This window comes from Nipponia nippon, unplaced genomic scaffold (assembly GCF_047370975.1).
Source record: "Nipponia nippon isolate SJK-2023a ecotype South Korea unplaced genomic scaffold, ASM4737097v1 scaffold_19, whole genome shotgun sequence".
NCBI lineage: Eukaryota > Metazoa > Chordata > Aves > Pelecaniformes > Threskiornithidae > Nipponia > Nipponia nippon.
Window position 1 is genome coordinate 3,367,669 of NW_028262335.1, and position 24,370 is coordinate 3,392,038.

The 24,370-nt window shown below is 36.1% G+C and overlaps 1 protein-coding gene across 10 annotated transcripts in view; it reads right to left on the bottom strand.

The window, feature by feature from the left end:
• VPS13D (vacuolar protein sorting 13 homolog D) overlaps positions 1-24,370 on the bottom strand; it is a 110,759-nt gene that overhangs the window by 61,938 nt on the left and 24,451 nt on the right. For 9 of the 10 annotated variants that reach the window (XR_015704307.1, XR_015704308.1, XR_015704309.1 and 6 more), the window contains 21 exons: positions 23,359-23,539; positions 22,150-22,332; positions 19,310-19,532; positions 18,650-18,860; positions 18,347-18,518; positions 16,891-17,003; positions 16,139-16,348; positions 13,843-14,108; positions 13,528-13,661; positions 12,435-12,590; positions 11,612-11,837; positions 10,683-10,757; positions 9,751-9,957; positions 9,187-9,276; positions 8,036-8,176; positions 6,646-6,768; positions 3,454-3,559; positions 2,941-3,093; positions 2,133-2,268; positions 1,088-1,135; positions 175-325 (listed from right to left, as the gene is read on the bottom strand). Coding sequence is in view for 6 of the 10 variants with exons in the window: in XM_087755417.1 (XP_087611543.1) it covers positions 175-325; positions 1,088-1,135; positions 2,133-2,268; positions 2,941-3,093; positions 3,454-3,559; positions 6,646-6,768; positions 8,036-8,176; positions 9,187-9,276; positions 9,751-9,957; positions 10,683-10,757; positions 11,612-11,837; positions 12,435-12,590; positions 13,528-13,661; positions 13,843-14,108; positions 16,139-16,348; positions 16,891-17,003; positions 18,347-18,518; positions 18,650-18,860; positions 19,310-19,532; positions 22,150-22,332; positions 23,359-23,539 (3,305 nt within the window). In the remaining 4 variants the exon portion in view is untranslated. The remainder of the gene's footprint in view (positions 1-174; positions 326-1,087; positions 1,136-2,132; positions 2,269-2,940; positions 3,094-3,453; positions 3,560-6,645; positions 6,769-8,035; positions 8,177-9,186; positions 9,277-9,750; positions 9,958-10,682; positions 10,758-11,611; positions 11,838-12,434; positions 12,591-13,527; positions 13,662-13,842; positions 14,109-16,138; positions 16,349-16,890; positions 17,004-18,346; positions 18,519-18,649; positions 18,861-19,309; positions 19,533-22,149; positions 22,333-23,358; positions 23,540-24,370) is intronic. The other variant, XM_087755420.1, reaches the window with a different exon arrangement.

Genomic DNA, 24,370 nt, shown 5'->3' on the forward strand with positions numbered 1-24,370 from the left:
GGAAAAATCCTGCTGGGTTCTCTAGCTTACCCTGCTGATCACCTTCTTCTTAAGATTAGCCATTTCCCCTCCAGGAGGGTCTGCTTTGCTGTTAACCATTAGAGGCAACAGTGAATCTCCTTGGGGAGCAAGCTTAAGATTCCCCATGGTATGGGAGGAATACACAACACTTACTGTCAGGAGCAGAAGGACTATCTAGTCTTAGTTCCATTGGTGTTTCCAGCTTGTTCTTGACAATCAAGGCTGAGCGCACTGTTATCACTTTCCGAGCGCTACCTTCCATGGTAACTTCAAATACCACACGAACTGGAGGCAATGAAGAAAACTGGAAGATATTTAAAAGCATTAAAAAGCTCAGGTAATGATTATACCTAGAAGAGGGACACCTCAAGTTTGAAGCAATAACTGCTGGAGTAAAACCTTGCCAACTGAGTCCAACCACATGCAACACCTAAGGTATATATAGTTTCATAATAATGATTTATAATCCTGTACCTCCTCCTCAAAACACAATAAAATTAACTATGAAAAAGCAATTCTAAATACTAACTCCATTATCTTTTTCAAAATTATGCAAGTTCAAATAAGAGCGACACAGATCCTAAAAGAACATTTCATATGCTATCTCACTATTACATTACTTTATAAATTCATGGAGTTTGAATTCCAAGCCTCATATAATTAAGTCACTCATCATTCCTATCTGTCAGAACTAAAAACTAAGGCGGAGCTTTCTGAAAATACTCATACTTTCTTCACTCTTAGCTGCCCTTCTACTGTGGTGTTTTATCTCCTACATTACACAAAGCCATTGCCACTTCGATCCTGAAAACCACATTCTATATAGGCTCACATGCTGGAATTCACATACTGGAATGTAATATTCATTCTTCAAACAACCATCTACATGGGTGAGGAATGGTAAGTCGTGTTAAATACTTGTTCTGATGTGAGAGTTCGTTTTGTTTGCTTGACTTTTGTTTCCTTTCTATTGAAAAGGTTCTAGAAGGATGGAAAAGCCTGTTCACTTGTAGAATTATGCTAGTCTTATTTAAGTAGCTCTCAAAATAGGAAAATATATACTCACGTAGACTTGTGGATGTATTATATTTGTTCTACTTATTGGGCTTCCAAGCTGGGAGAAAAGTAAACAAGAAAGTTAAAGTTCTTCAACTTTTAAGATATTACTCTCAGTTGTAATACAGAACATTACTACAGAAGAATAAACTAAATATTTTTATCACTTTGTGTTTCTGACCTCCAGTACAGCTTGGAAAACATGTCACAACTGTATTAGCAAAACCTGTTTGTAATACTGCTTTAAAAAGAAATGAAGCTGAAGGAAGGTTTGTTTAAAAAAAAGGCAAAAAGCTATAGAAGACGTTCATGAACAGCAATTCTCATTAATTTGCATCCTTTTCCTTCAAAAATCAAGTTACAGAGAGAGATGATGCTTTCTATGCTTCAATAGGAAAACATCAGAAACAGTTCAAGTAAGAGACTACTGGCTCTTGTCAGTAGTATCATGAAATTAAATTCTAATCCTGTTTTATATCGAAAAGATCTCAACTTCCAGTTTCTCCAGTGCTCAACAATTTTCAGTAGCTAGTCTCAAAATCCACAAGATCATTTTCATCATTGAGCCTCAACCACCAACTGCCAGCCTGCTGATTATTACAATTGCATTTTTCCTTCATGACAAATATATTTTGTCTAAGCAGCTACATATTTCAACAATCTCTAGGCTTACAGGAAATTGCCAGTGTTGTTTATTTTAAGTAAATTAAACACATGAAAAGCATTCCTGCAATAGAAGAAATAAAAGTAGTTGCTGAAATGCTGTGCTGATTTAAAGCCCAATCTCCATGAGTCCATGACACTGTCACTAATCTATTAGTTCTGTCATTGGAAGCTCTGACTGCTAAGCACAGACTAACTGCTGACTCCTCTGTGTTTTGGTCACGCATAAAACCGCCAGTGAGGAACCCAGCATCAACAAACTCTCCCAATCCAAATTAACTGGAAAGAAGACAATCAGACAACAGCAGCTGCTTTAAGATCAAAATCTTGGAGACATCATCACTCCCAAATTACACATGCTATTAAAACTAACACTCCAAATCAGAACTTACAGTAGAAGAGGATGAGTTCTTATCTGGTGCAGCGTATCGGAAAAACGTTCCAACTTTGTCTACAGATACTGGACTGACTTCTTCCCAGCCATTTACTCTCACTTGCAACTGATGAATTCTTAAATCATGTGTGTGCCTACCAGGTTAGATCAAGTTAAATTACTATTAAGCGTTACTATACAGTGTAAACACCAAACAGTTCAAACCAAGAACAACCTCTGGATTCTGAATAAAGAATCCCACTGAAGCATTTAAAAAAAAAAAAAAAAGTCTCAAGAGCTTTTCCATTTCATGGATAAAGATAGGCCTGATTTTAGGTCTGTTCAATTGTTCCACCTTCCCTAACGAACATGCAGAAGTACAACTATGTCATATAAGCAAACATAAAAGCACACTACGTATTTGTTAACAAGTTTTTCTAGTTCTTAACACTGATAACACTTATGCTCAACAACCAATGCCCCCCTCGCCCCCCAAGCCCTTTAGAATAAAGGACATATGATTTGTAATTGAGACCCCTAAGTCTTTCTGAAAGCTCATAATGATCCAACTCACATCTAGGAATGGCTGCCACTAATAGCAATATATGCTGCTTACTAGACAACTGATATTTTCACTCTATAACATGAGTTTTAGATATTTAAAAACAAAACATTAACAGGAGATTAAAAAAAACCCCACTTTAATTTACTTTTAATTTAATTAATATTAAATTTAATTTAATATCTGCTAGTGTCCTCACAACTATAATCCTATGTGTTCCATATATGAGTCTGTCAAAACACATCTCACAGCCCGGTCCCTTCACCTGTGTCTGAGTTTCCCTCTGGCTTCAAATTCAAACGGAATCTCTTCCCCAGTGATAACTTCTTGCCATTCACTGACATTATGGGCATCATCCAGCAATGTCCCATTTTCCTCAGGAACAACACCCGGACTCCCACTGTGAGACAGTGCAGCCCTGCAAAGAGAATCACATCATTTTACAAACTGCCAAAATGACTACTTCAAGTAACAAGTGCTTTTTAGTCTGCCTCAGTCCACAGAAGTCCTGCAGTAAACACACATACATCATGAATGTATCTGACCGGTTTTCAAATTCTCTTGGGCCTCTTGAAAAAAAAAAAAAAAAAAAAAAAAAAAATCTTTTTTTTAGTAGTAAAACTAGCTCACTGTCAAGGAAAAGGCTCTTAACTGAGACAGACTGGGAGTTGCCTATGTTTCTCTGCAAGAAAACAAAAGCACTGAAAACAACAGTTTGGCTGACACGTTAGAGAAGCCAGACAAATACTGTCAGAGTGATCCCACAAGAGCTTCTTACCGGGTAGGTGTTGTAGTTAGGGTAGCAAACCACAGAGTGCATCCAGTATGATTTCTTAGAGCAAACGGGACAAATGGCTGCCTACGTTTTGGAGTCTTCATTTCAGCTATAAAACAGAAAAAGATTTGTCTAAATGCTTATGAGAGAAGCATTCATCAGATGCTAATGTAGGATGAGACACAATGGCTGGAGAACCACAACCTGCACTAACTGAAGAAAAACAGATCAAAGAAACTGGATAACATATTACTAAAAACGTTTAAAAACTTTGTAACTATTATATAAATGGTACAAAGCAAACAGAAAGTCTTTCCCTACATCACCCCCCGCCCCGGGAACTCAGCTTAATCTACATGTTCTTTTGTTTTTTCACATCAAGTCTTATAAAATACTGTGCCTTCAGTTGTAACTAACATGTAGAAAACCTGACTAAAAACCCAATCATAATCAGTAACTTTTCATGTACATCCAAATGCTCTTGAAGTATTAAACATATATTCACTTATCAGTAAGATTTATGCTCTATTTAACGTGAGGAATACAGGATTATCCGGTACTCTCTTGAAATGGGACTTTTAGCCTCAAAGACTGAACAAGTAGAAATATTTTCCTACGCAGGATAAAGCCTAGTAAAAAAAAGTATGAAAACTAATTTGAATGCAACCAAAGGTAATCTGGTTTTGTTAAAATGCCGGGACAGCAAAACCTCACAACAAGAAACTTCACCTACCATGTCTGCCTTTTTTCAGGTATGCACTACTAACAAGCACACAAGTGTTATTCTCATCTTCCGTACCGCAGTACATCATATCTGTGAAAATACTTACTGTGTTTGGACAGAAAAAACCCCCTGTCAAATTCCAGTAACTACTTAAAAAGGAAGATAAATGGCTGCTCCCTAAACACATGCATCTTTTTGTACGAGAGAAGTAGAAAGAAGGCACACACAATAAATCAGCTGCTTAAAGAAAAGGTGAGACAGAAATGAAATCTATTCCACAGAATTTAGCTGCAGTCACTCCAAGGGCTGACGGATATCAAGTTGAAGTACTTCATGTTCTGAGACCCATTCATCCCACTATAACATGTGTCTAACTAAGAATAACTTAAGCACAGGTTTACAGAGGCAAGAAGGGATAACGCAGGGTGGGTAGGCAAGTTTTTGAAGGCATTATTGATGATCGTATACAACTTTCTTCCACACCAATGACAACAAATTCCTATATACCTTACATTGTCACTGAAGACTTAAATCTGATCTCTCTAAAGCTTACAGAGAAATTTCTTTCTAACTAAATGGCAAGAAGATGAAATTCTTGAAAATGAAAACTCTGATTTTTGCCAACTGCAAATAAAACAATCTTTTTAGTGTGGAGCGTGACTTTATACAATTTTTTGGCTAGCTCAGGTTCTACAAAATTACAGACCAGAAGCCAAATTTACTTTTACTCTGGCATTTAATCACCTGCCAATTTATTTTTTGAGACTTTTAAAAAAGAATTTTTGGGACTGTGGCCTGATTTTCAAAAGAAAACATAATGTAGAAGTTGCATTTTGAGACTATTACCTGAAAATAAAAGACTATCATTACAAGGAGGGTTTTTTCATAATTCATTTAGTCATTTAGTTGTAACACCCTATAAAAGCCAAGCAATAAATATTAAGAGGTTCTGTTGTTTGTTTGTTCTTTTCACGCACACAAAAAAATAACTTCCTGAAAAATACCTCAGAAAAAGAAATCATTCTATCATTTTCCATTTTTGAGGTTTTTTTTTTTTAAACATCTATGAACTGTCTGCAACCACTCAGAGAAAATGTTTCTAAGGGGCAGTCTGATGTACGATTATAGAAAGCTTTCTCTCCTCCCATTCAGCAACTTTTCTACAGGGGCAATATATTTATCAAGTGTGCTGTTTTGTTTTCCATAATGTCACAAATCTTAAAAAACAAAAATTAAAAAAAAAAAATCTTACTTTAAACTGTATGGTTTTGCCCAAAGACTGTACTGTTAAATACAAAACAAACAAATTAACAGGATATTTATTAGGAATGCCTTACTTCCTAAGGCTTACTGAAAACAGATTGTTCCTTCTGAAGGCAAAGTTTTAAGTACCTAAATATACATGCTGAATCAAGCCTAAGTATGTATATCAAACATACTGTTGGATATTTTTAGAATATGAAAAAAAAAAAATCTTGTGATTTTATTACACTGTTTTTAATCACAGTATACTGTCTCTCCTAGAAAAGGGACATTGAATAGTCAACAACTCATATAACCTTCCTCAAAAAGACAGTCTTCCTACACAGGATTCTCCCTTCTTTCCTGGAGGGCCCAGAGAGGAACGTAAGAGAAAGATAGCGTGAAATATTAAGTTAAGCAGCTTAAAAGCAAAGTAGCTGTTATGTTGCTTGGGTTTGGGGTTTTTGTTTGTCTGTTTTAAATATAGAGGCCAGTCACACATGCAACACAGTATTTATTGTACAAGAGCCTTCCAAAGAAGAAAAAAGCCTTTTTGTCTCTCTCTGCTATACAGTACCTCTAGCATAGATTTGATGCTCTAGGTTAGTCAAACTGGCTGTACTCCTAGTTCTAAGGTAGACAAGAGGAAGGCCTGGCAGACAGGAAAGACAAAGTTAGCAGGTAAGAAAAAACACACAGTTACAGGTAGACTCTTCCCCATCATGCATCAGGAAAGATACAGACAGCTGGCATCATGCAATCAGTGTATGAGTCTCTACCCATTTGCTTACACTAAATTGGCATTTGAATTGATAAAATTTCTTCCAGAAGTAACACTGGGAGAAAAGCAGCTGAAAAAACCTGCCACATATCAACAGCTATTACTTAGAGAATTGTTTCACAAATATAAAAGCCATTTTTTCCAGAAACTCAGTCATTTAGATCTTTTTCAGAAAGAGTGACTCATCAACTGAGAAAGTGTGACAAAAAAAGGAAGCAGAACTAGCAGTGCAAAGTTCTCACTCAAAGCTAAGTAGCCAGAAAGGTTTTTGTTTTTAAAGAATTGAACACAGTTGAACAGAAAATAGCATTTTTGTCTTTTTTGCCAAATATCTCTAACATTTCATTGTATGCTATGAAGACCAAATACTTATGTTTGTAATACATTAGACAGATGACTGTGCATGTCAGGACTGTTTCAAATAAAGTGTGATTAATGAGTATCATACTCTGCCCAAAACACGGTGGATCCACCGAAGAACCCATCCAGTCTTCTGAACTGATGACATTCACTTCTTTGTCCTGTTTACAGTAATCTTCCATCCATGACTGTTTGGTACATGTGTATTGTTCTAGAGGAATACAAGCACAGACAGTAAATGTCTCCAAGGCAGCAGTAAACAAAGTAATTGGAAAGTACGTTAAATTCATAACACTAAAGTCACTCCACTTCAACAGCAAAAGTTTTATTTCACTGCTTTTTCTATGAGCCTCTTACATAAGTTATAGACAAACAACAGCTCATGAAATCACAGCGGTGTCTTCAAAACCAATTTTTTTTATATTCTTAAGTTTTGGGGGGTTTTTTGGTTTGGTTTTTATGTTGTTTTGTTTTGTTTTTTTTAAAACTTTCAGTGGAATTCCATGTTCCTAAGATACTCCTGTGACAATGTAAGAGCTCTCCCTGAGGAGGCAATTAACCTTAAATATGCTCAGGTTAGAAGCAGTTTTTGATTTTTTTTTTTTCTTTTTAAGAGGTACGTGCACATTCCTGCATAAATATCAAGACACCAACGGAGTCCTCTGGCACAGTATTAATCATAAACTAGCCTTACTACTTGTTATCACTAGTATTAAAAAGCATCATGGGAACTCCTAGGAATCATTGATTTGTGTCTTTTCCTCCCACCTTAGCTCCCTCTTTCTGCCAATCCCACAGGCCTTGCAGGAGAAAGGAATGAATATTCAGGGAACAAGGAAGGCTCTTCTGTTACAATTGCAAGCTCAGCCATTTACATTTTTTTATTATGACCACCAAATTATTCAGATTTGCATACAGACTAAGCAAGAATATTTCTAGGAAATGCACACAATCATAGTCTCACAACACAGAAGCTTGCATGAAGTTTGAGTTAATGATGAACAAAATATTTTGATTTCCTGAGGTGGGAACTGACAGCTCAGCTTTTCAGAGACTGCAGAACTGAAATAAGTAGCTCCCCACTATGCCTGCCAATGTACTGAAAAATGACGAGCTTATCAAAATATTTTTAAGTACTGTAAAGAATGGAAAGCTTTAAATGAAAGTCTGTTTCTGATTAAAAATAAATTTCAAACAACATATGAATTTGATAGAATTCATATGACCAGACAAAGAATTCCTACTAACCTCTAAAATATGTAGCTCATGTCTTTACACTTTCACGATATCTGATAAAATACAGGCTGCCTAAATGCACACCTGTGTACAATATCATGTGAAGTATCTAGGGACTTGTGCCAAATCTCCCTCTCTCCACCTATGGGACACCAGCAAGCCTCAATTAGAAACGTCTGTCATTTGCAGTACAGTGAAGATCAGACGGTATAGTGATGCTCTCAGGGAGTACTGCTACATACCTATGAAGACAGAGGTAATGTTTATATCCAAACGGTGTTTAGCCTTTACTTCCAGCTTCAGTCGGGAAGGGTGGAGGCGGCTCGAAGCTTGTTGTTGCCAAGAAACTGAACACGGCCATGGCTCAATAAATGGCTCCCAGCCTGAGAACAAACAGAAAATGCCACATGTATTACACATTTGAAGGCCACATTGAAATGCTGCTTACATACTTAAGTATTTAATAATGCATCTTTAATAATGAGATCCTTTACTTTCAATCTGCGTTCAAGATGAACTTGTAAGCCTACAGATTTAATTTACTAGCTAAGACAAAGTTGCTCCAGCTTCTCTGTTTGAACCAGCGTATACTATATGTAGGGTCTTGCAGAAATATCTTAGTTCCAAGGAAAGCATTAGGAAGGCAATTACAGCTTCATATTGAAGTTAGCTGGAACTAAGTTCTCTGAAATAGTTTTGAAATTAATTTCACACTGGAAGTTGGCCTACTATTCAGTATCGCAAAAGACAAAGATCTAAAAGCTATTAAAAAACCCCACTCTACATATTTTTAAAAACCAAAAAAAACTACCTTGCCATTGACAGATAATTCCTGAGGTTGTGGCCACCAATTTTATAACAGATTTAGTTTCTCAGTTCAGAGAAAACACACAACTAGATTATTTCTTTTGTCAGTGGCTGACCTGCATTGAGGCATAACTTGCGTTTTTATATCTAAAATATAAATTATGATGGTCTTCTTATGTTAACCCATTGTCTTCAGTCTAACCGCCTACCCTCATGTGCTTTTCCTCCCTGAAATAAGTAACAAATTCAATGCATCAAAACAATTAAATACTAAAAAAGAGAAGCGAATACAGAGACAGCAAGTTATGTAACTGTCATCTGCTTGGATAACCTTTTTAGGCAATTACATTTGAAAACTTCAGTGCAACTTTCATATCAGCAATCTCTCTGCTTTCCACATCCCTCTATCTGATATCAAGTTAGGATATCTTGTCTAGGATCACAAGTGCTCACACACACACGATGACAAAAGTCAGTCTTTCACATTCCCTTATATGCATTTCACATTGGGTGAATTTCAGGCTACTGTAGTAGGCAAGGCTGTTTTCCTAAGCTTAAGAAAACAACAAAACCCCCAGTATTTCACCTGAAAGCTCACGATTGTAATAATCTCCGGAGAGGGTAAAACGAGCATAGCCTTCAGGGTTGGCTCGCAAACGTTGGAGAAAATTCAAACCTGCAAAAAAAGTGAATGTTATACTAATGCAAAACAATCAAGTTTCCTGATTTTGTGAACTGTTAAGTAAGCAATGGAAGGTTTTGTCTTGTCTTTTAAATTGAAATGGTACAAAAGCGTATCATAATACTCTTCAAATAACATTTATAGACAGACATGCTTTACAACACGGAGCCTCCCTAGGGTTTTGCTGAGGACACATTCCATTTGTTATGTGATGTATAAAGGGGAAACCAGAATCTTAACCCTACAAAGACTATAATCTTCTTAAAAACAAAACTTAAAACAAACAAAAACTAAAAAAAACAAAACAAAAGAAGCCCCAAAACCCCAAGATCCCACACAACAACCACCACCACCAAAACACTGTCAACTGAAGTTTCACAAGTCCTAAGAAACTGGAGCATGGTGCTGCACATACACAGTAACCAACAGTAATTTTATGCAACTCACTCAGCAAAACAAGATACTCACGTGAAAAGGTTAACTCAGCAAGGGGAACATCACAGTCCATGCAGTCATCAATAAAGCAAATGCATATACTTTTTGCTTTTATTTCCACTCCAGAGATGAACTGAAAAGGCACAATCCCCTGGCTATTTCGACCAGAAGAGGTCAGGGAATCCGATTTGAGAGGTTCAGCATTCTTAAATAACCAACTCGCTGCTTTTTTCAAGTCACCTTAGATAAAACCAAACAACCAATCAACGATCATCTATTTTCTCAATTAAGGGTACTTACTTAAAAATCATACGGAAGCAAACTAATTCCCTCTCTCTTAAGAAGTACAGCAAGACACCAACAGTACTTTGAATGTATTCTATTTAATAACGTAAATATGAAAAGATTATAAATACATTGGTATTTTCTAAGAATAAGAAATGTTTTGAAGTTTGCAAACCAAGTGGCAACATAATATAAATCTATATTAATACTATGAATGCCTATAAATAAGGCGGGAAACATGACAGTGCTAAAGAAAAAGAATCACTTGTGCTAAAGCTGCATCTACTTTTCATGTATTGCACGTAGAAGTAGGTAAAATACATGATTCAAAAAAGGAGAGATGAAAATACGTGCTCTAAAGAGAAGGAGATGGATAATAGCAAGAAACAGGCATACCATAAAACAAAACAAAACAAAAACCCCAACCCAAAGCCCCAGACAAAAATACACTCAAACACCCCACACGTGACATCTCAAAAGGCAAGAAGAATCTTTAGGGGGTGGGTTCTACACAGCAGAACAGAAAAATGAAAATGCTTAAGATGACGCAGAGCCAAAGTAAAGAAGAGAAGGAAATACTGCCTGTGCATCAGCTACCTCACAGTCCAAAAGTTTTTACTTAATTGCAAGTTAGGTAATACGAACAATCTGCAAAGTCAACTAAGAATATCTGAGGTTACCCTGGCAGATGAGAAGAGCTTTACAACAGTCTTCCATACTGAATCCCAAGTCCTGGAGGCAAGCCAGCTGTACCTCTGTAATCGAACAGTTAACCGATCATAAACCTTTGACAGTTATCTACTTGCTTTCATTTTTAAAATTAAGATATGCCTGTATGAAAAATGGGGCTTTGTTTGTTTAAGATTGCAACTGTAGGAAAAGCATATGATTCAGCGCTGCTTTTACAAAACAAACCCAAAAACCAAACCCCCAACCCATAATGTTTATATTCTAGAAGATATGGGTTATTTTTATTCTCCTACAGGAAGCCAACATACTCCATGAATTTCAGTTGGGACTAATTTTTTTTTTTTTTTGTAAACCAGCCCTTCATTCAGAATACAATTATTTACTTTGAACTCCCCACATGGCTCTCAAGCGCAGTAGCAGAGAAAGCTTTTTTCACTAGCGTGTATTTCCTCATTATTGTCAGGCAGTGGTTCCGACCACACACCATTTCTAGTTTGTAAAAAAGCAATGTCACCAAAACAAAAGACTGCCAGACACAAAGAGATAACTGGTAATTATGACGCTTTCCAGTTTAATGAATTTGAAGAGGCGGCCTCACTCCCCCTTTAAAAGTTTGCTACCTAAGAAGTACTCCATCATGATGATTTACAATGACAAGCAATGCTCAATAAAACTTACTATAAAACAACCCACTGTTATACTACAAGCAGAAAAGACAACAACAAAAAAAAAATCTACTCTTTTTTTTTTGAATAGTATCATCAGTATAATGCTATCATCAGAGAATTCAAATCAATGAAGGGTTTTACACAATGAAGATATCAACATCTTTTGTGTTCAGTGTATAGTCTAGCTTGACACTGCAGAAACCTCCTTTAGATATAAAAAAACGGCTTCACTCCAACCGTTAAAAACATACCAAGAACAGGATCCAACACATGTTTGGATATCTCTCTGTTTTCATGTGTCAAGGAGGAAGTCTCATTCACCAGTGCTAAACTAGAAGGATTAGCAGTATTTTCAGCAATCGATACAGTTGAGTCAGGCATAGCTGCACTAGTCTGTTGAGGTATTGACTTTGCAATCGCCAAGAAGAGTTGAACATCATTGTATGACAGTCTGATATCCAGTGCTTGCAACTGAATCTAAATGAAAAATTAAAAAATAAGATTCAGTTACCCCTTTCTACATATTTTTCTTGTATACTTTGGATATTAACAAAGCTTTTCCCAAAGGAAGACAAAATTTGATATTAAAATCTGATGAACACACTGTTTTAAAGCTCCAGTAATAAAATTACCAAACTTGTTATCATTTACTAACAACCAAAAGCATTAAAAGCATGTATCAGGGAAAATAAACAAAGTTTTCCTTTGGTATAATGGTAAAAAGAATTCTCTAAATACATTTCCCCTCTAATAAACATTAGCCATGAGATATAGAAAATAAACCTTTTTCTTTCAGTTATTAGTAACTATCTAACATGTTTACATTATCAGCCCACTTTTTTCCCCCACTATTAATCTCTATAATATATCCAGGAAACCACTCCTTCGTTACCACTAAGACCACTTTCTTTATGCTTGTCTCTTTGCCTTTCCCACTTCAGGAAAAATTTATCTTATTCTTTTCTTATACATTTGAAAGTATTCTATTGAATCTGTGGGCATAAAAAAATCTGTGCAAGATTGTGATCTAGTATTCTCTATTGCATATAGCTTTATTCAGGCCTTTAATATTACCTCTAGAATAGGAGGAAAATCCTCACTATTGAAAGCATCCAACAGTCCTGAACCACTTGGGTAGGAAGCATTCCCAGCAAGTTCCATCTGAATTTGTACTGGATCAATAATTGACAGTGCGGTCTCTTGCTCATTTCCTAACCGGCACGAAAAAACCTAAAAATTAAAAATGGTTTTAAAAAAATTAGGAACTGAGAGAACGGGCCTGGCAAGAACCTCAAAATCAAAGACTGACTCTATCACAAAACATGAACTATAGCCAAACTGTTCTCTACAGACAATTCCTTTCTAAACTTTAAGACAGCAGAGATTCCAAAATCTTTCCAGACAATTTATTCCAGTGCCCAGCTATGTTGTAAATTCAGGAAAAGAGATTCTGATATGCAGCCAAATATTCCCTTTACTGCTAAGCTTAACTCCATTACTCCTCCTATCACAGATATGGAAAACGCTTTGTTCTTTGGTCTACAATAACCATTTAGGATCTACCACATCTGTGCACAGTCTCTTCTTCTGAGCAAGTTCTTTTAAACTTTCCCAATATATTATGTACCGCTCCACTGAGTGTTCTTGTTGCTCTTGCAATTGTTCAGAGCTTCTTCAGCCCTGTCTTCCCCAGACTGACCACAGCGCTCCAGCTGTGGTCCTACTCTGCTGAACAGGATGCAAGGATCGCTTTGCACACTCAAAATTCCTGCTCGCAAAAGATCCCTACTTGCATATTCCAAGGCCATGATACTGCTTGTTCACCTCGAGTCAGTTACGATTACAGCTTGCAGGCCTTTGCTGACCACATGGGCTTCTGTCTACCCAGTCACTCCTCAGCTTTCAATTAATTTGCCACTTTATGGCTGGAAGCTAGATTAGTAACTAGCAATATTTTGAGATTATAGTCAAGTGTTTCAACGTCTTAACAGAAACAATATAAAACCATTCTTAAAACTGATGTAGAATGAGAGCATTTGATGAGGAACTAACAAACTTCAAAAATCAGCTGTGAACTACTCCTGGTGTATAGATATTTATAGTAAAGTATCTTCACAAGCTTCTCTAATTTTAGGTGTTTTACAAAAGCAAATTTATTTCTTCTTACCTCAATGCCAAACAAACTACCAGAGAAAGGACGATCTAACAACTTGGGCTTGTAAGTGAGAACAGTAGTCCCCTTCAAAATAATTGCATTGGTATCGAAACAGGACATGTCTTCAACAACCACAAATTCAGTTCCTTAACAAAACAAAATGACAAATAATAAACAAGGCAATTGCAAATACCATTAAGGTATTTTAAGCATTTGTTGCAGGTTTCTTGATTTTCCATCCTTTAAAGGACCTTTTTTCCCCACTAGCACAACATGGCTTTTAACCAGAAAAGCTCCTGAAAAAGCACCAGAGCAGAATACATTTACCTGTCACATTAACCTTAACTTCCAGTTGTTTTTCTGCAGACACACGTAGCGATGAACGTTTTGTAACTACTCCACTTTTCACTGTTTTTGGGATTACAGTTGTTTCACTGCTATAAGTGCGTTGCCGGGAAGAAAGGTGATTTTCTCGCTTTTTGGTATCTCCAGGAGTATATAAAAAGTCATGAACAAGTAACAACCAGTCAAATATCAGAAATACACGAAGATTGTTCAGAACAACTGTGAAACTGGAGGAATCCTTAGTAGACCTTTTAAGAAGAGAGAAGCATACATATGAACTTTACATCTTGCATATATTTAAAATGATGCAGAAAACTACCAGTATCTAGCAAGTAAGAACTATAGGGAACTTTACAGGGATACACCTAGTTTACAGAGTGTCTTGCCTTTAAAATACATATATAAATATATTTAAACAGATTGAAATTCAGCAAGTTGCTGTACCCACAGAAACCCAACAGATCTTAACTGCATGAATTCTAAGCTGTAATGATACAAAAGATGAATTGAAAAACTCCATGTAACAAGAAATTAAATTATAAAAGCTCTTTTAATACATTTACATTATCAATACTAATTTGCAAGGTCTCAAATTTTAAAACTGATCTTTTTATTATTATTTTACATCTGTTCGGTATCAAACCTAACGTACTGCGTGTGAAATTTAGACCTGGCTCCACATCCCTCAGATTAGACATACAATGTGTTTCCTCTCACACTCTGACAGCATTTTGCAGCACAGGAAGCTTCTTTGTCATTCAGAAAAAATGCTAGCCTTACTGAACTTTTAGCATCACATTTTCAATATCTGGCTAGAAGGGTAGAAGTGTTTGGCTTCATGATCTGGAATACCAATTATATTTGGTCACGCTAACTGGAAAATAATCTAAGTGCTTAAATACCATGAAACAATTTTATATCCAACACATTCTGAACTATAAAATCTCTAAAGCACTGTAATTCCTTTGTGAGAAGCAGCCTGCCTGCATTGCTTCCAATAGTAAAAGCCTTTAACCCTCCCTGGCTCTCCAGGATATTTCCAAAAGGCACGAGCCAGTATAACACTATCACTGAGCTCTGCAAAAGCTTACATCTAGTGCCAAGGATGCTCTCACCAGTAAAAACGTACCACATGCTTATGTGGCTAAAATTTAAAAGCACAACAGTCGGGAAGAAAATTCCCGTAACTATCACTCATAAACCAGATTAGGCTATACTGTGCAAATTAACGTGCGATCCAGGCAGATACTGGATCAACGGTTATGTGAAAACCTTTTTTTGTTTTTTGTTTTTTTTTGTAAATCCCATGGCATTTTAGTTTTATTCAAATGAAAATCTTGGTGCCTTTCTGAACACAAACTTATTAAGCACTTAAAATCATCACGCAGTATCCAAATCTATACAACAAATATCTCTCAATTGCCTAAAGTCTGGCTGGTCTTTAGGAACAAATGTCTTCAAGATTTTCTATTGGACTAAAATAGTCCACGGATTTTTTTTCTGCGTTACTCCTGCAACTGCTTCAGAAGGTATCACACTTATAAGAGAGTTAGAAAGCTGAGTTTGGTCAGTGAGCCTGATCAAAAGTGAAAGCAACATCTCTAATCATCTCACTTCACCCTCTTTCTTGTTAGTTAACATCCCTCAACAAAACACCATGCTGATGCAGGTAAATACTGACATTATACTTTATATTCCCATTTTCAATATTAAATTAGAACAAAACATATATCCACTGTGATGCCTTTAAGCATTCCAAGAGATTTGGATAAGGAACACCAAACAGGGTAGGATAGAATACAGAACAGAATGTATAGATTGTTTTTTGAAAGAGGTGCTATTTTGTATTTATTTGATTCTCCCAGAAAGGCAAGTGTGACACCTACTGGAAAACAGCTTTTGCACAACATATATTAAAAATTCTATAATATGGTTTTATGCAAACATACAAGTGATAGGTCAGACTTACCAAGCTTTAAGCACTACCGATTTTAATAGGCCAGAACTTCATGCGATACTTTACATATTCAAACCTAAATTTTTTTTATGGCAACGGGGAAGTGTGTGTGTGTGGGGTGGAATCCAACAGCCTTCAGTTAACTGCAGATTTAAATCTATCAAGTACCACTGACCACCCCAAAAATGTCTTCAGATTTAAATACAATGCCAGCAAGTTTATCTACATTAATAACAGCTGTACTAAAAACAAGACAATCGTGATCGAGTACGTAAGCATTAAAAACAAACAAACCGACCAACAAATCCCAGAATTACCAACCTGAAGTGCAATTCAATCTGGATTGCTCCTGGACTACTAGTATTCTTTGATGACTGAAAGATGCAATTGAACACATTTGGCGTGCCTCCAGTAGTCTTCTGTCCAGCATAACGTGTGTCAAATGCCATCATGGAATGAGAAACCAAGTTTACAGACTTTGTTCCATTTGAAGAGCTTTCAAAAAGCAACTTGGATTTCTTAAAATCAAACCTAAAAGAATAAAAAGCAAAACAATACATTTAAGAGTCTTGTAGCTCATTTATTGCTAGAAGTTACTTCTTTTAAAAGTATGCATGGTATACTGCTGGTATCTTTCATTTACATATTTTCTAAAACAACTATAATCACATCTCATGTCACAGAGATACAAAGTAGATCTATACTATATGTAATAATATTTTCCACTGATGCAGAACCTTCTGGATTAAAAAGCAAAATAACATAGCAGAAATCTGGGGTTTTTTAAGATCACCTCTCAACATTTTCTTAATTAGAATATAATTCCTCTTGGGCAAGCCAACCGATTACTGAACTGTGATTTCAAGGACAACTTGAAAGACACAGACGGTGTCTTATGAACAGTGTCATTCCCTTTCATCTTTCAGATCAGCTGAAACTCTCAATTCGGACTCTTCTATTTCATTGCATTATTAAACCATAATTTCATGTATTATGCCAATTCCTGTCCTATAATCTCTCAGATGAGCATAGGATTTAGGATAAAGTGTTCAGCAACAACAGAAAATTCATACCTGGCTAAAGAGCTGCATCCATCTTTTCCTTTTGGATCCATCAGTTCCATACTCACATTAACCATGTCAATGAGGAAGGACATAGAAGTATACACTTCTCCACTCAAAACTGTCTGAAAGTGGAAAACACCAACGTTCTTTTTAAAAGCATCTGTTTAAGCAACTTTCATTCCTGAATTGAATTTTCTTATTTCAGACAAATGGAAACAACTGTAGTGTCTTTCTCCTTCAAAGACTTTCATTAACCATTGTTGGGTAAAAAGTTACACTTCACAACAGTGTAGGCTTCAACTTGAAAAATGTCTATTAACCATTTTCACACTACTGTTCTATAGCTTCTTTGTTCTTAAACAAAATGTTGCTGTCATCATCCCCTGCAAAAAAATAGCCAACAACTCTTTCAAACTATTTCAGGTACCTTCTATTATTAAATTGGATTCGTAGTTTCTGAAACTTTTTTTTTAAAAGTTTCAGGTGAAAAGCCTGACATGAAGAGCATACCTGTATTTTCCTCAGATCTTAAAGAGAATCCTAGATGCCTCCTTGCAATTTTTCCCCCTGCTGTGGTCACATATTTGCTTCTTAAGCAAAGATTACAGTCGTACAACACAGACAACACTTAGAAGCCCCACAAGATCAAGACAAAACATGTTACAACAACTTCCCTTCCCAGTAATAAGGATAAATATTGATTATTTCCAGGTGCTGCCCACGCTCTTACTGAAAGGATAGTATGTGACAACAGCCAAAGAGCCAATACTTGAGAACTTGCTCAAAAAAAAAAAAAGAAAATGGCTCGGCTCTGCTGTTAACCTTTTATTACTGAAATTCTTCTTTCAGATTTATAGGACAAAGAGAGGGCTTTTAACAAAGTAACACACATTCCACAGTCTCCTAAGTCTTTAGGAATGTCACAGACACCATGGGAAAGGAATCATCACCCTGCACATCATTACAGGATAACCTTCAAGTCCCTCCAAAAAGCTCCATTCAAATGGAAAAATCTTAAGCTTGCTAATGTACCAAAAATATACTGCAACAGCAGCTCAGCTTAAATACTGCAGAAAAAAAAAGTAGTTTTCATAGATTTGTTAATTTTTTTCCCCACCAATATATTTCAGCAGACCTAAAATGAACTAACAAATACAAACAATGACAGCTGTTTCTCACACGTCTCTTCTAAAGCTTAGAATCTTGGAAACACGAAGCAATCATAAGAGCAAGCCATACCTGAAAGCACAACAGTATTGCCAAGACAAACCTGAATTCACAGGAGTATCTACAAGACAAAAAGGTTCCTTCGCTGTTTGCCTACCTGAATTTTCTTTTTTTTTTTTTTTTTTAAAATCTACCAGTTCACCTGGTAAACTACAAAAAAATAATAGATATTTAGCCTAATCATTAAAAGCCCCAGACATTTCAAGACAGAATTTCAACTGCATATAGTTCCTCTTACATGAATTCTTGGATCCTGCAAATCATAAGGCCGCATGAACTCTTCTATAGGCTCTCCAAGGTTGTTCTCCAGCAGTCCACGTATCAGTTTATACTTATTCAAATCCAGAGAGCAATGGACTGATGACAGATTGCCATGTATCGATATGTCTGCAACTGCATGACTTAGCTCTCTACAACACAGGAAAAAACCTCAGTATTTCAAAGTGCTATAATACAGCAGGCAATACTTTTAAGATAAAAGGCATCTAAAACACTGGCTTTAGGCTGACAGTATAAAGTGATCCTGTTTAGATGAACTCACTTGTCTAAGTTTCTCTCTACTTGTAGCTTCAGTCTGAAAGGTTCTGTCAATAGGCTTCCTCCTGTCTGCCTCACGAAGTAGGATGGAAAGCTCAAGTCCGCACTTGTATCTTCTACAGCCTTTGAATACTCTCTCTGGTACCTTTCTGCAGCAAATATATTCATGTCCTGCAGATCAACCACAATGCAGTCTAAGAGGCAGATGTGATCCTCTGCAAGTGCACAGGAAATAACATATTAAGAAAAAAAAAAAAGTATCTGTACAAAACTAATACAACTTACTTTAAAAAGAAATTTAGTTTCTCCTGGAAGTTATTAAGATTTTTTTTTTTTTAATCTGTAACTACCAGATACCAACCTCATTCACAGGTAAATGTAAACTCAATTAAGAGTCCAACTATATGCCTTATATGTCTGCAATATGCATCTCAAAACATGCCAAACTGCAGTGTTGTTCTTCCAGAAACCGAACCACAATTTCCTAATCCTTTAAGTTGCAAAAATCAACCTTGAAACTAAGAAGTCATGTCTTTTTAAATCTACAGTCTTTAGACCTAGAGCCTTGCTTTTTCAGTGTCACATAAGATACAAGCAAAATTGCACTGCATTATTTTACAAGGAAAAAAAGAAGAGCTATATGGGGTTTCTATCTATCACATACCTGGGCTGTCAGGGTTTAGTACAATAGGTAGCTTTGATTGTTGCCCTTGTTGCTTACTCAATGTATTCAGCAGAGGCTCACTCTTCAGCCTAGAAACGTTTGTTCCTGATGATTTTTTCATGAACAATCCTTCCATCGCAACTTTTGATTCATCAGCACTTGTTGTTTTCTTCATGCTATGTTTCGGGGTTCCCAAAGGAGATGAAAATTGAACTGAATCCTGCTAATGAAAGTAATTTTATAATTAACAATAGATTTTTAATTTAAATTCTAAAGAATCAATATACCAAGGTTTAAGCTGTAACGAATTCCTGTCAAAAAACTGAATATTTTATTTGAATGCCAGTACCTTTTACTGTAGAAAGATGGCCAAACTTATAACCTTAACAGAAGATTAAAACATCTTCTTTTAAAAAAAGTTTATTTCAGCAACATTTTCAAAAAAGCTGTGAAATCTTTTCAATGAGAAATTAATTAAAAAACAGTGGGTTTTGCACAAAACCAAAAAAAAACCCCATGCAAATGAAATGAATACAAAATAGAAGGGTAAGACTGTCAAGATATCAAGCATTTCTGTAGAATAACGGTTGTTAAATACTTAACACTGTTTCTCAGAACATCTTCAGATGATGAAAACAACATATGCCATTATTTCTGCAAGATCACATCAGCAACTTAGTATTAGAATAGGTGAACCAACACTTCTATACATGAAGTTATCATTTTATGGACTTTAAATACTTGTCATCATACCGAAATGTGTCCCAAAATTTTTCTGCAGTAGCTAAGTTTAAGATAGAATAAATCCCTACCCTTATTGTTAAAATCCCCACAGGTGAAAAAAGAAAAGCTTGCTTATACCGATGTACAACATTTTAGACATTTCCCCACCACCACATATCCAGTGAAAATCTTAGGAGCTTTTCCACCTTCATGATGCTGTTTAGCATCAAAAACCTGCAAAGGATAGAGTTCACTAGTAAAACAGTCACACCAACATTAGGAATTTATTCTCCCAAAAACGTATGTCTGGTGGAACAGGTTGACACTACCTTTATACTCTGAAGCCAATTTCAGGGTTCATTTAGTCTATCCTGATGCAAATTTATTAACCTCATGTTTCAATTTTACTCAGCTTCACATGCCCTAGCAGATAACAATCCTCTGTCTTTAGTGATCCACTTGTTCCTTGCTCTGGGATTGCTCACTTTACCTATGACTGCAGTATTGTTACTATCATTTCCCACCTTCTTTCTGTATCCAGCTTCTGATGTCACCAAACAATCCTTACCCATAAACTTTTCTTTCCGGTTTTAATTATTAATTTTACTTGCCTTGCATGGTTTTTAAGTATTATTTATTGGAAAAAATCATTGCAGCTATGATCAAGGATTTTAAGATTAAAAATTTGAAGACATGAACATTTAACTTTACACTGTAAAGACAAGACTGAAAACTGCATGCAAAGAAAAATCATCACATCATCTATAAATCTATGAATTTATACAATAAATCCAAGTTAATAGCTCCTCAGACATGCATAAAGAGCACACCACAACAAATTTAAATCCAATTCTTAGAGAATTCAGCAAAGTCTTTAGAAGAGAAACATAATTTTTAACATATAAAGGAACCTTTAAAGTGCTAAATTCCACAAGAAAATTTCCTTTTTTTTTTTTAAATGATAAGGAGCACCTGAACACTACTATAAAGATGGAAAATACCTCAAATAAAACTGGATCCTTGTATGCATTGCCTTGTAAAATCAGATCCTCAAAAATAAACACAGGACAGAGAAAAAATGAAAACAAAACAAACAAAAAACACCCCAACCCCCCACCTGATCCCGTTTCAAACCCCCAAATTTCTACAGTGCTACATAACAGAGTATTTTTAAGTTGAAACAAAATTACTATGCACACATCCTTTCTTTTAACTTCTAACATTAATTTAGGAATCTACCGCTTACAAACTTTTAAATATGTCAGCACACTCGAGTACAGAAGACAACTCAATATTACAGTCCAATATTTCCTTACAGTAAAGACATGGGGAGATATGAATCACATGGAGGTAACAGACACACCACAAAACTGCCGCAGCAATTCAGTCCACCTCATTTCTGCCCCCCTTTAAAATGGGATTAGGGGGTTCCCAGAACAACTACCCATTTTAGTGCACAGGTTAGATATAAAAAGCCATCCAAGATGGATCTTCCTTACCCCAAATTTTGTGGCTGCATCTCTCAACAGCAACACCAACTACTCCCTATCCTGCGCCTAGCCATAGGTTCAAGCACTCACTGGATTAGGTTTCACCTAATCAAAGCAACTACACACACTCAGTTTCATAAGAACAGAAAAAAACCCAACTCAAACAACTCTGTTCTCCAGTATGTTCCAGCAAGTCTCAGCCCATACAGATCTCTCTTTTCCGCTACTCACACTGTTGAAATTTTGTTTGGTGAAGGGTTGAAGAAGCTACCAAACAGGGTTAGCTGAAAGCCTGTTATGCTCCCACGTTCAGGTGTGCGCCCAGCTGGGTCCTGCTTCCTAACAAGGCCAGTTCTAGTGAGTTCCACAGAACAGTCTCCCCCCTGCCCTGAAGGTCTCAGAAAGCAAGGCCAGGTGCAGGTGCAGAAGGGAGCAGCTGGGTACAATCATCAGCAGGCCAGATCCAGAAGACTACCCTGCATACTGCCATGGACTGTTTTGCTACTAGTAGTACAAAGTGTATATATAAAGTAAAATCTAAGAATAATTTACCATTTTGATATGGAAATAAAATGCACAAGAATTAGAAAAACCACAAGCTGCTAAATTAAAAAGTAATGTTCTTACCTTGTTCTTTAATGAAAAAGTACCCGGCATACCCGCAAACAGAAATCTGTTCCTGACTTTCAGTTTTCCAAGATTAGCTACAATAAGACTATTAGACTTTGAGCTTTCAGGTATAAGCAGAACAGGAGCACCAGCCTCGATATCAAGAAGAACTCGGGAAGCTCGCTGTGCTTTATCTCTCACCTGGGAAGAGCAAAAATTCATTAAAAAAAAATTTAAAAAATACAGGAAGTGGGTGAATATTTCACACTGACTAGTACTGAATTCAGGAACACTATTCCTTGATTTACAAAATTAAGATGTGACAAAATTTTATACCAAAAAACCCCCCCTTGAACTCTTGTTTCAGGCAGAGGATAAAGGCTAGTGAAAAAAGGACTATGACGCAAACAGCACACACCTGTGCAACAGGTGCAGCAATGAGGAGTGAAGCACACTGTCACCACCAAACTAAAAGAGGCATAACACACTACTCAGCTCACTACTTAAAGAAAAGATTACTTAAGAAAAATTATTTACAAAAGGAAAAATAATTATTTACAACAGATGGTTCAAAATCAGATTCAAACTTCCTAACTGATGCGCAATGAAGCATTTTAATTTATGCAAGTATTAACTGCCTTTTTCCCAATTATGAGAAGCGACTTTTTAAACAAGACTATTACTATTAACTATAGTAATCACTCCCACATTAGGTTTTGTACAAAACAGGCTATGACTGTCATGATTATTTGTATACTCTATTGTGCAGAAGTTCAGCATCTGATTTTCTCAGTCTACTGGCCATCATACTTAATCAAAGACATACACCTGAGTAGAACAGAGGGACTTCTCACTTGGTTCTCCTTATTCAGGTATTATAACTACCTGGTGAACAGCGGAGAAAAAGGCAAGATAAAATCTTGAGCCCTTTTTGTCCAGCATCACAAAGATAAGAAAACACCTCTATCGGTGTATACGGCAGGATCCAGGTGCCAAAGTTTTAAGTAATGTGTAAATTTGGCATTCTACACTTTCAAATAGCAGCACGGTGGTCCTAAATAAGGTCTTTTAACTACTACATGAGTATGAGCAATCTCCACTAACACCAGAACTCTACAACCTCCCATCATTTCAACTCACGTAGTTGATGAAGTAACATAAATTTTATACTGCATTTCAACTTCCAAAAATAGGCTAGGAAAGAACAGAGAAAGAACCCAGACATACTGTTTGTCCTTCAATTGCTGCTCTTTGCCGCCCCAAGACATCCTGAAGCTGAGTAAAATGTTGGATGAAAGACACCACCTCTGCCTGGAAACGCTGAGTATGCACATACTGAACAGATGCCATTCGTAGAGTGACACGAATATCACACTCCCTCTGTAGCAACGGATCTGGCCTCCCGTATCTATGACAAAAGTTGAAAGTAAAATTTAGCTATATCTTAGCTACATTTTACAAATAGTCCTATTCATTTTTTTGCATTCAAAATAATAATATAGAGGATTTAATTGATGTTCACAGTATATAAATTGAAACTATTTAAATAATAAGTATGAGAAACTGGTTTTATATTAATTATTTCTAAATTATGTATATTTAAGTGCTACTGAGTTTTAATTAAGCAAACAGGAAAATTCTACATTTGGAATGTACCTCTAATCTCTCGTCTAACCGATACACCTTTGGTGATTTTATACATCTGAACAGTGGCTTATGAGGTCAGTACTCTACTGCATGATAATATGTAGATTCAACTCTGAATCAGTGTGCTGTTACATTTGAAATTAACTCCATAACATTACTTGGATAATTTCTAATCTGATTAATTCTAGTGGGTAGAGGAGGGGGTGGAAAAACCATGAAACATCACAGGAGAAGAACTATTGCTTTACACAAAGCAGAACTTCAACAGTACACTATGACAAAAGTAAACCTTTAATTCCAAAATTAAGGAGCAATGGGAAATCTATTTCATCAGCTGAAAACCTCTTCCAACTTCTAAAAAGCAACTACTATTTTATCTAGGAACAAACGATCACCTAAATACTTTCAAGAACAGCTTTAGAGGGAAATAAAAAACTATTTTTCCTGATAAGCCATGTACATTGCAGGACAAAGAAAAGCTAAAAATCGTAAGTTTATGACTGAAAATGTTCAAAGTCTCATTTAAGTCACAAACATCCAAAGCAGAATCATGCAGACCTGATAGTTGTGGGTTTGGTTTGTTTTGTTTGGG